The following is a 12686-nucleotide window of genomic DNA, read 5'->3' as shown; positions in this document are numbered from 1 at the left end:
TTATCAATTGCTTTCACAGACCGAATAAAATGTAACTTACAACAATTGACTTCATCTGATTTGTCGATGCAGTCATGGTCTCCATCACACACCCATTGGGTAGTTATACATCTTCCGTCTCCACACCTGTGCTCTATCAAAGGGTCGCACTCTAAGCAAAAAAGAGAAGCAATTATAATGTGTGGGCAAAATCAGCCTTCGGAAAAAAATCAACACTTACTATTTAGGAGTAGATTGAGACTCAAGCCCTGATGTATGTGATGATTATCGTAACCCAATAAAATTCAAGAATTAGGTGTTCAGAATTTGTCGAATGTAATAATTATCGCCTTTTCCATCTTTTTGGGAATAACATGCGGATTTTGGTGATTAGTGCACCCAAGATCCAGGGCACAAGTCCTATAAAAAGAAGTCGGGGGACTAACCAAGTAAGACAATATGCAAATGACCTCATGACGTCACAACGTAGCGCTATAAAAGAAATACAATAGTGCTATTTAAATTATTTGTGTAATACTGGGACAGACTAACCCATCTGACAGTCTTACAGTGTCTGCATTTATATAGAGGGACAGAACAAAGGCAAAAGCATGCCTCTCTTAAGTACCTATGAAGAGAAGGCAAGCTGTGGGCCCTTGTTTCCCTCTGTGGCATTTACATTTAAATGTAACGTTCCAGGTGGCCCCCCAGTCAGCATATACAAACAAAAGGAGGCCAGGTGACCCCTTAACTTCGGCACAGCAGGAGGTGAAAAAAGGTTCCCTCGCTGCTTGCACGTTGCTGCTGGGAATGGAAAGGAGGCAACGTGCAGGTGCTGCTGAACATGTCCTGGTGTCTGAAAATTACACCGGGACAAGTTCAACATATTTCTGTGGGGCCCAACTTCTTGGCAGGGGGACGGCGTCCACCCTGTAAAAAGAGTGGGGGACGCCGTGTACCTGCGTGTACCCCCGACTCGAGCCCTGCCAAGATCTGCTAGGCCTGAGAAATAACAGGCCTTTAAACTGGATACATTTCAACAGGTTTGATCTGTTGAAATGTAACCAAGGGTGCAAACTTTGATTGTAATGTAACTGTATTTGGCGGGTGTGATAAATTTTGCCCCACCTTTAATTGCAAACCTTACTAAAATAGGTGTTTGCACAGTGGTCGTAATTTGACAGACCACCAGTAATCAGCTATTAAATGTCCATCCAGAATTTCCAATGCTCAGCAATGATACTGTTAAATAATGTCTAACAATTAGATATTCTAATTATTTATTAATTTGTCTAGATAGTAAACCTACATATTTACTGATTTTCTATACTATTCAAGTATTCTATAGTATTCAACAGGATTACCTGTATCTGTATACTTTGGGACTGGTTGATTGACCCTTGGATGTTCAGAGAAAATCTACTTGATTTATATGGGGAATGTAGGAGACTGCAGGTGAGATTTTTTCCACTATTCTAGGCCTAGGGTGGGAAAAAAATTGCTGCCAGATCCTCTACTCGATTTTGGGATTAGTTGTCAGGTCGGAGGAGTTTCCATTAGCACGGCAACTCGAAACCAGGACCCGTATGTTCTGGCGCAATGACATTTCATCAATCCTTCACTCAAGCCTACTTTCCTCTAAGAGCTGTTGTGCCCTTCAACAGCGCCCATGAAATTCAAATTTCAGATGCATCCATGACAGAAGGAGTCAATGGGCACCCTTGAAAAGAGAGAGAAAACCCCCCTTTGTCGCAGGCTAAATGGTTAAGGAGAGTTGCTTCCATTATTTTATTCTTTTATGTTTTGTTATTCTTCTTCGGACATATGTTTGCCTCATTGTTTTAATTACAACAGGTGACAACTTAAAGATAATAAAAGATTTAAGTTCAAGCAACTATTTCTGCCCCTGTGTTACGATTTTTTGCAGATTTATATAGAGCAAACTCGGCCCAAGTGCATTGGAGAGCTTTAAGTGACACCTGTTACATTACACAAGGTCACATTTATGTCAGTGCCGTAACAAAACTTGAGGGGGCCTTGCTGCAAAGTACATGGAAGGCCCCACCCCCCTCCCGACTGACTCATGACCGCTCAGGTCATGGTACTGTGCTGAGGGGGGCCCGCCAGGAGCTCAGCCCCACCGCACGCACTGTGGGGACTGTAGGGGCCTTTGTTTCGCCACTGAATGACACGCTTCACTTCCCAGGTCCTCCTTCAACCGCCACCCATTTCTCCGACAGTCCCTTCAAACATTCCAAATGACATGGGGAATGCACCAACTACAATCACAGAACATAACACACTTCTTAGAATCTGTGTTCATTCATTGGCAAGAAGTTCTTCTATGGCTAGTAGCCCTAATAGAACATGCACCACAAAGCCTCCAACATCTATGCCAAGGAAGGTGAGGTGGCTAATGCAAGATCAGTTATTGCTTAATTGCAGAAATTGAAGGTCATTCTACAGTGTTTAATGCAACAGTTTCTTCAGTCCTACTGAGGAAGATGTGTAGAACTGGAAAGACTTTTTTTCACCTATGCTCAAACCCCTAAGCGAATGCTGGGAGCCATAGTAATGGCAAAACAGCATATGATTTTTTTTTAACATAACATAAACCACTGGAAGGAGCTGTCATTTCCGTGTGGAAGTCAAGCCGGATAGGCTCGCACAAGCCAAAAGGAATACTTTATCACCAACCATGAAGGAATCTAAGAAAAGATAATCCAGTGATTAAATGATTTTGAAACAATAGGCGTATGTGGTGAAACCGTTTGGCCCCGAAATTTCATATGTATTTTTCATTTCATTTCATCACAGCACTATCTGTAAGATGCATTTTTTACTGTTTCAAAGGAACTGTGTAGGTGTGAGGACTACTGGTGTGCACCAGAGAGTGCTATGGTAAGGTTACATTGGCACAAAATGTAATTTTAAAGCAATTTTGCCCGCAGGAGGAGGTGCAAGAAGTCACAGACAGTTTGAAAATATTTCTTTCTGGGCGTCTTATTTTTTGTCAATTGTATGCTGCATATGGCATTATCTAACATAATAAATACTTTCAATATGTCACGCTTTGAGTACAAAGTAACAAACCTCTTTAAACAAGATGTTCATTTCATTAAAGTGAATTTGTTTTGTACTTATTGTCAGTGTACTTTCCATTTTTGAGGATTAGGATGAGCCAACCACAAACCACGAGCAAATTACAGAACACAGAGCAGTCCTGCATTGAAGAAAACAGAACAGGCGAACCGAATTGGCTGTCCAAGCATGCACACATCAGAGCGACTAGGCAAATACACACCCACCCACTAAAACCCTAGAATGGATAATTGTCGTGCCATTCATTTGAGGTTCACCAACAGTCAACCCTGGCGAGGATGATACAGGTTAGGTGGTAGGTTGCGGGACGCAAACTCTAACTGTGAAGGACCCACCAAGAGACAATCTATAAATTAAATCACTTGCAAAGGATTTTTGTAATAAGGACGAATCTCCTGCTGATTCCTCTGATTAGCGCACACACACCCACCCATTAACTTTGCAGTGGCAGCTTAAAAACCGTTGAGTTTAATCAGACTTTTATTCAAGAAAGTCAATTAAAACCTACACTCACGTATTGCACTCATTGCTAGCTCCACCTTGCTGGCAGTAGCGTCAAACATATCTTCCTTTAAAGAAATAATGTGCTTTTTTACAAGATATAAAGCATGTTTTGCCTAAAAACTTGTATTCGTACTTGCGTAATGAAATAATGCTATTTTCTTTTTTACACTAGATAATCAAACTGTAAAGTCTATTATTTCACTTGCATTTTCCAATTAATATTTCCAAGTTTGAAAGAAGCACAGATTGCATGCTAACTGCACCAAATTAGGCAAATATTAAAATGCATTATGGGTAAAATTTGTAGTATGCCCGTATATTGCCATCTTGGGGTTCGGATAAAGTTTAATATTCCGCTCTGTCTTCGGCCTCATGGGTGAAGGGGCGAGGGGAAGCGACGCAGGTAGCATTGCCACAAAGGCCATTAGTTACACGTATGCTGATACAATTTTGTACAATCTCATGCATACACACATTCAAATACACATACACTGGTGCAGGCTTGCAGACACACAGAAACAATATGGACATGCTCTCAGACATACACATAAGGTGAAACTTACCCGAGGCAGTCCTTGACATGCACTTCACGAATAACGACTCCCAACTGCCCAGATTCCGTAAAAAGTGCGCCAGAGCGAGGCTCACACCTTTATTCCCATTCAGAAGCCCAGATAGGACCATTATCGTGGCTTCTGATGGGTCATAAAGGCACGTGAGGGACAGGCCCCAATGAACCATTTTCTGACATGCTGCACTGCCTGAGTCTAGTACAGCATGTCCCCGGACACGTATTGCATCTGTGAAAGGACGGGCTGGCACAGTCCACGCCTGACACATGCGCAATACAGCCCCGGGGAGCCCTCTTCTGGTGATATTACAGCTTTTCTATGCAAACAAACGATCTGTAGGATTGTTTCTTTCATGGTAAAGCTGTAATATCTTAACAATTAGGTGCAGAGTAAGGCATGATGATTTGGGGGGGTCGCCGCCCTTTTTCCCCTATAAAGGAACCGCCAATGCAATCAGGAGCTCTCCGCCGAAGGGCTGTGCTAAGGGGGCCCCCTGGAGTTTGGGCCCCACCCGCTCCACAAGGGCTGAGGGGGCCTGTGTTACACCCCTGGTTCATGTTCTTTAAGCAGAGGGAGATTAACTAAATTGCTGAGCAGACGCCGGGACTCAAACCTGGTCCCCCATTTGCAAAGACGGAAGCTCTCACCGTAATGCCATATCATCTCCTGTTTTTTAGCACATACAGTACCGGTGTAAAGCTGGTAATGATCGAGTTTCAGCATAAAATGAAGTTGCAAAAATAATCTACGGAATAGGCTTTGCTGGGTTGGCATAGATTCAGAGCTATCCAAAAGGAATCAATATAGTCAACCACGGTCACATTTATGTTAAACTCAATCAAGATTTTAACACAACAGCTTAGTAATGTTAATGATGTATACTTCGTATGACATTTTTTCTTGCCCTGTACAGTGATTAACATGTTTTTTTAGATTCCGTACGAAGTCTTGCTGCACGTTAAAAACCAATATTTTACTTTTAACAGATAGATCAGTAGTGAGAATTGTTATTCAATTTTATCATGGCACACCTGAGTTATACACCTACAAATGCTAAATAAAATTCTACCAGGATGAATGTTGGGTGCTTTCCATGGTGCCTATGTTGAGGTTACAGTCATCAATGAGAATGTGCATTAATGTCTATCCTGGCTCTTCAAATGATCCTCCTCACCCGGTAGGACCACCAGCCTCCCACTCCAGCGCCTTGAGACCCTCAAGGGTGAGTAGCAGCGCTTTACAAACCCATGATTGATTGACATCTATGCAGATGGCACAGCATGGATTAGGATAATCCCCAAATCTCTAAAGAGTCTTGCAGCATTTGTACTCCTGTTTCACTTAGGGTGCCTGCAGGTTCCTGTGGGTGGTCAGGGTCTTGCAAAAGCCATATCCACAAGTTTTTATATTTGTTGCTGTTGATTACGACATCAAAAGCACTGTAGATTTAAGTGTTCAAATTAGGAGAAATGAGATGTAGAGGTAAGAGGCAAACGGAGCTGGGCTAACTACCACTGCTTGCCTTTTACATTTCACACCCTTTTGTCAAGATAAGGAGTTCAAAAGGAAGGAATTATGTTCTGCATTGAACAGCAGCACTGCTCATTCAACGCTCTATCGTGAGGAACATCTCAAAGCAGATCTCTGGTGTTTCTGGCTGCAATTCCAGCATTAATATATAAGACTGAGGAAGTGTGAAGGTGAATGGAGAAAGATCCGTGTCTTTTATAGAATCTCTTCTCGGTAATAATATTATTACTATAATTATTACTACTATTATTATTAGTTACATAGGTAATACCAGTAATGTATGCTGTGACGAAAGCGATTTATTATATGGTATGGTTGTGTGACCTCTCAGTGTGAAAAACTCACAAACACGTTTTGGGTCCAGTCAGGCTTGTTTGCAAAACCTTTGCTCAACTGTGGGTAGCTGTTGCTTGAAGCAGTCAGGCATTGGCAAAGGAACAAGTGCAAAGCATTAAGAAGTTTCAAAACAGTTAAGCAAGAAAGAAGTAAAACAAAAAGAAAATCGAACACTGATTTATAGAAATAGCTACTATTTTAGAGAATATTTAGCCACCAAAATAAAACAAGCATTTACAATGCAACGGTTTCGCCTTTGAGAAAGTTAGACCTATTGGCATTGTAAATGACAACATTTTTATTTATGTGTTGATTTTCAAAACAGATAAATAAATGGCACTGTCATTTACAATACCAATAGCTTAATCTCTCGCAAATGCCACACACAAACACACAGACCCACAGAGTCCCACACACATCCATACCTGCAGAGCCACACACACACACACACACACACAGAGCCAGGGTGTCTGTGAGGAAGATGGACAGGTAAGCCACAACAACAGGGGAGGGGTCGAAGTTACAAGGCAAGCAACAATAACGAACAGGGAGGCGGGAGGAGTAGGGAAAAGCAGCAACAATAGCAAAATGGAAATGGAGAGGGACGGGAGCAAGCAATAACAAGCATTGGCAAAGCTAATAGGCTTTAAAAAATAAATATATATTTTGGCAGTGAGACGTGAAAGAAGGACAGGAGGAGTAAAATAATCAGAACAGAAGGACAGGTAGGGGAAATAGCATGGAGGGCAGGTGGGGGAGAAGCGGAGTTGAAAAATAAAAGCACACTGGAAACCGAGGAAAGCAGTGGGGAGAAAAGTACACGACAGACAACAGGTGGACACACATGCACTCTCATGGAGTGCTTCGCAAAAAGAAACAAGTAGACCACAGAAACATCTGTCCAGAGCGCGCCTCAGGTCAGTGGAATGTCAGGCTGCACGCCATGGACGCATACACGGAAGCAACGCGAGATCACGGCGCTGCCTGCTGCTTACATGCGAGGTAATTGGTAAACTGATTACACGAGAGGTAAAGTGTCCTGGCGCGTAGCTGGAAAGTGCAGACAGAGATGGGAGTGACTGCAGTGGAAGGGGGTGAAAAGAGGGAAACTTATAATACAAGGCAGAGACCGACTGATCCAAATAATAGGAGGAACAGGTAATTAAACATGCAAGCAAGGATAAAGGACATTAAAGATGGATAAAAAAAAAGCATAGTCGGCGAGTGGAAAACTTCAGAAAGGAACGGGAGCGTCGTACAAGTTAACGGCAGAAAGTCATATGTGCAGTCATGAAGCGTCACATGGTGGAGAGGCGAAGAGGGAGGGGGATCCCCACAAGCTGAGACGAGTCAGGCAGAGTCATAGGGGAGATGTGTATAGAAAAGAGGCGACTAAAGTGTGGGGGGTCACACGGGTGGTGAGGAGTTGGGTATAGTCGGAGCGAGGGGCGATGAACCACGGTATACCAGAGAGGCCCGTGTGCTGGGTCCGCAGGGGCCTCGAAGCCTCAGGCTTTCCGCTCTTTCCTTTGTTTGGCGCTTTCTTCAAGCGCCTTCACTGGGCGGAAGCTTGAGACGCTCGAAAGCCTAGATTTCTCAACGCCAGATTGGCGATTTGTCTTTTGAGGCACAGACTTTCAGCACAATAAACTAACGCTGCAGCGAAACCCACTTAAAAAGAAATCTACGTGCAGCTCCTGCTGTTTTCCAGCCTAGAATGGGGGCACGGCCCCGGAGAATACAGCAATGTCCCTCGGGTCCGTTTGTAGTCTTAACTCTAACAGACTCGCCTAAACACTGCATCGGGTACAGCCCGGATCTCCCGGCTCTCTTCCAACCTAAGCCTCGATAGAGGCTTTACAGTAAACCCTTCCTCGTCCAGTGCGGTTCCCTGGGTATAGGTCTTAAACTACGAATATATAACTACGCAGAGTTCACCGTCTGCACCACACCCCCGGTTTCGAGAGCCGCTACTACACCCAATAACCGAGGCCGGTCTCCCTGTCTGCTTACTCAGGCTCGGACTCGGAGACACGCCGGGCCTCCCCCGACTTTAAAGCGGGACCCGGCTTTACACAGCCCGCTCTCCCTCCCGGCTCACAGGCCGGTCTGCAGCCTGCATTCCCACGCCCCCGAGATGCCCAGCAGAGTGCAGCCAGCAGCATTGCTGCATTTCAGCCCAGTGCCCCAGATCACACTCAACACAGGCATATCAAATAACACCCAGTCTCTGCCCCCGCATACAATACCAGTCACATTACCCACACCACTGCTGCTCTTACGGACATTACATCACAGAACAGGGTAGCTGATGTGCCCACACGAGTGGGAAAGCGATCAGCTGTAGAGGGACCACCTTATTTTTTATGCTGTATTTTTTTTTATCCCTAGTTTTCTTCCTTACTGCCTACTATGTAAAGCAATTTCCATCTGTTCTTTTACAGGATGTATGTAAAGCGCTCTGATACCTACTGGTTAAGCTAGCGCTATATAAAACCTAAAATAAATAAAAGACGGGAAGAACAGTTATAGCTTGCCGTCTAGGGAGGGGGGGCACTTTTTACACCCACGTGTCAAGCACCGGCTCTGCATCCTCAGAGGCAGCTGCTGCCTCCCAGACCTGCTAATTCCATCAGGGAGCGGAGTCCCACCCTGTCACCAAATGCTCTCAAAAGCTGTAATCGTGCTCACAACATGGTGCAAGAGCCAAAACTCGCACATCAAACGAGATTCCCAGCCTCCACCCCTCCCAGGCAAAATGAAACCACGGGACCACCCCAAAACACTATGCTGGTGGGAGTGGCTTCGTCCCACACGGCACATAGAAGGCACTCCTATAACCAGGTATACATCCCTTTTCACGGGGTTCACAATACAGTTCATGCTGGTTGCGATTCCCTTAAAAGCATTTTTAGAGACTCTCCCTTCTGCCCCACCACAAACACGTGATAATAAATCAAGGATTTGCCAGAATGAACAAAAGAGACGTGACCTGCGATAACACCACTTGCACGAGGAAAGTTCACTTCCCAGCCAACCTGTGGCAGGCGAGCTGCAGAGGCTAAACTTTGATCCACACCCAGTTGCCTGCAATGAACCTTCTGGGGAGTACCAACTCAGCGTGAAACAGCCTGGAGCAGTTCTCTGACGTGCAACATTTGAACATACCACCCCCTCCATCAAGGGATTCCAACACAGAACAGGCACACAGGCTCTGTGCGGGGCGTTCCTTTTTTTCACAGAGCCCCGAGGTAATCAGATTTTCACAATATTTGAAACAAGGCTGTTGGGACTTCCTGCTACGTAAAAGAACAGGAAACATTGACCACCGCACCCAGCCCCCTTAAGACCGTAGCGCGAGTTTGGCAGGGGGGGGGGGGTGCATTTTCAGACCGGGTAGTAAAAACTCCCCCTCAGGCTCAACTTTTCTATTATTCAGGCTCACCTCTGCAGATCCGGGAGGTAAAAATCCACAGAAAATCCGAAATAACTGCCCTCCGGTCCGGTGTAAACTGCTGGGTTCCCAACATCCAGGTTAAATCGAAGAGCCCCCGGGCGGAGGAGGCACAGGGCGAGGAGAGCCGCAAGGGCGGGGGGGGGCTGCAATGGTTGGTCTCCTGGGTTCTCTGTGCGGACCGGCGCTGCTCTCTGCCTCCTGTCCTGTCTCTACGGCCCCTGCTGCGGGCTCTTTCCTGCCTGTGATTCACTGCAGCGGGGCCTGGGAGGAGTCTGCTCAAAGTCACTAAGCCCCCTCTAATTCCGGCGCAGGGGCCCGCCTGCCCCAGGCATTGGAACTAATTAAGTACGTTCTGTGTGCTTTTCACATCACAGCCTTAAGCCCTGCCCCCCCCTGCCCGGTGACATAATGCAATTATTCGGAGGCCGCTGTGTCTCTAGCCCCCTTCCTTTAACCTTTTTAAACCGCGAGAGGTGCACGGCTGGGAGAGGACCAGGGGCCCTTCACAAACGCCAGAAAGGGAAAGTTGCGACACCTCAGGTGTGGGTAGTTAATCCAGTCCTGTGTTTATTCATTGCAATATGTATGATACATGCAGTTCTAATACTTTCGAATTAGAAATACGGGATTCCAAGGCTAGGTACAAACAAGTCAGGTCCCGGGCCGGCAGCCAATCACAGCGCGGCCCGGGAAATGACGTCACGGGAGTGTCCCGGGCCGGCAGCCAATCACAGCGCGGCCCGGGACAAAGGGGCGGGGCTTAAAAAAAGCACCAGAAACGCCCCCGAATCGCGTTTTCAAGAGAAAGCGCGATTGACAGCCTCTGTCTCCCAATGGCTAGTCTCCATTTATGGAGCTAGCCAATTGGAAACAGAGGCGGTCCAAACATCCCTACTGAAAACAAAAGTTTTCGATCTGGGAGGGGCTTTGCCCCTCGCCAGGTCGAAACCTAAAAAAGCAGGAATCACTGACATAATATCGAATTCAAAAATATCGAAGACAAAAATATCGGTCAAAATATTGATAGTCAAAATATCGACATGCTATCTTTAAAATGTAAATAACAAAAATATTGAAAAAAATATATAGATGTAAAAAATATCGCTATCCAAAATATCGTTTTAAAAAAAAATATATATATAAAAAAAAACGTTAAAACAATTACATTATAAAATGAACTAAAAATAAATTACTTGGGTATAATATACATAAAAAAAACAAAAAAACGAATTTAATTAATAAAAATAAACGTACATATATAAAACTTATTGTATAAATATATATTTACTTTAAAATAATTAATACATTAATAACTTTCATTTATTTTAAAATATTATAAATATATAAAAATTAACTATAAAATATAAATATATACATACACCTACAACATAAAATATCATAATAAAAACATTATATTATAAAATATAATCCTGATATATTTATACATTTTTAAACTTACATTTAGCACTTCTTTGAGTGCAAAAGTAGGAAAAGTGGTGGATAGCAAAGGGTAGAAATTACTGTTCCCGCTCCAAAGAGTGCAACAGTAGGGAAAGTGTTGGCTAGCGGAGGGGTAAAAATTACTATTCCCACTCCAGAGAGTGCAATAGTAGGGAAAGTGTTGGATAGCATAGGGGTAAAAATTACTATTCCCACTCCAGTGAGTGCAACAGTAGGGAAAGTGTTCGATAGCATAGGTGTAAAAATTACTATTACCACTCCAGAGAGTGCAACAGTAGAGAAAGTGTTGGATAGCGAAGGGTACAAAGCAATATTCCCACTCCAAAGAGTGCAACAGTAGGGAAAGTGTTGGATAGAGGAGGGGTAAAAATTACTATTTCCACTCGAGTGAGTGCAACAGTAGGGAAAGTATTGGATAGCGGAGGGGTAACAATTACTATCCCAACTCCAGAGAGTGCAATAGTAGGGAAAGTGTTGGATAGCATAGGGGTAAAAATTACTATTCCCACTCCTCTGAGTGCAACTGTAGAGAAAGTGTTGGATAGCGAAGGGTAAAAATTACTATACCCACTCCAATGAATACAACAGTAGGGAAAGTGTTGGCTAGCGGAGGGGTAAAAATTACTATTCCCACTCCAGTAAGTGCAACAGTAGGGAAAATATTGGATAGCGGAGCAGTAAAAATTACTACTCCCACTCCAGAGAGTGCAACCATGGGGAAACTGTTGGATAGCGTAGGGATAAAAATTACTATTCCCACTCCCGTGAGTGCAACAGTAGGGAAAGTGTTAGATAGCCCAGCGCCAGAACCCCTGGCCCCCGCCGAAACCAAGAAATCCGACTGAGATACGACACCACCACCCTCCACTCACTCAACACCAGCCGACCAGCCGCCTGCTACCAAGCCACTCCGAAGTGCACCCACGGACCCTTCTCCTGCCAAACCTGCCAATTCACCTGCGTCCGAACCTACATCCCACCACCCAGACCAGGCAACAACAACAACCAACTCAAGTGCATCCTGCTCAACACCTGCTCCGTCCACAAGCACGCCGTCGAATTCTGGGACCTCCTCAATACAACAGCACCAGACATCGCATTCCTCACAGAAACCTGGATGAACGCCTCCTCAGCCCCCGACATCGCCATAGCCATCCCGGACGGCTACAAGATCACCCGAAACGACCACGTCAACCAAACTGGAGGAGGAATCGCCATCATTCACAGGAACACCATCGATGTCACACCAACTCTGAAGAAGCCCTCACCACCGCCGACCACTTACACTTCCAGACCCACACCGACCCCAAGACCACCCTCAGATTAACCCTCGTCTACAGACCCCTGGGCCCACGTATACAAGTCAGTGAAGCCATCGCCGACTTCATCAGCCCACATGCCCTCGCCTCATGAGACTACATCCTCCTAGGGGACCTGAACTTCCACCTGGAGAACAACAATAACAACAACACCACCACCCTACTCGACAACTTTGCCAACCTCGGACTCAAGCAACTGGTGAACACCCCCACCCACTATGCCGGCCACACGCTCGACCCCATCTTCTCTGCCAGCAGCCACGTTGCCTTCAGCCACTCCACCGGACTACACTGGACCGACCACAGCTGCATCCACTTCACCTTTAAGAAGACCACATCCCACCACCACCCGCAACAGATCTCCCATAGATGCTGGAGCAAAGTCACCGCAGACCAGCTAACCACATCACTGAGCCAGAACCCACC

At 45.2% G+C, this 12686-nt stretch overlaps 1 protein-coding gene across 3 annotated transcripts in view; it reads right to left on the bottom strand.

Annotated features, from left to right (window-relative positions):
• The window catches only part of CORIN (corin, serine peptidase), a 1859037-nt gene that overhangs the window by 613305 nt on the left and 1233046 nt on the right, over window positions 1-12686 (bottom strand). For all 3 annotated transcript variants that reach the window (XM_078678226.1, XM_078678228.1, XM_078678227.1), the window contains exon 8: window positions 41-151. In XM_078678226.1, coding sequence (XP_078534352.1) covers window positions 41-151 — 111 coding nt within the window. The remainder of the gene's footprint in view (window positions 1-40; window positions 152-12686) is intronic.

Source organism: Lissotriton helveticus, chromosome 2_2 (genome assembly GCF_964261635.1).
Source record: "Lissotriton helveticus chromosome 2_2, aLisHel1.1, whole genome shotgun sequence".
Lineage (NCBI taxonomy): Eukaryota > Metazoa > Chordata > Amphibia > Caudata > Salamandridae > Lissotriton > Lissotriton helveticus.
The sequence above is the reverse complement of the archived record's forward strand: the minus strand, read 5'-3'. Positions and strand labels throughout refer to the sequence as shown.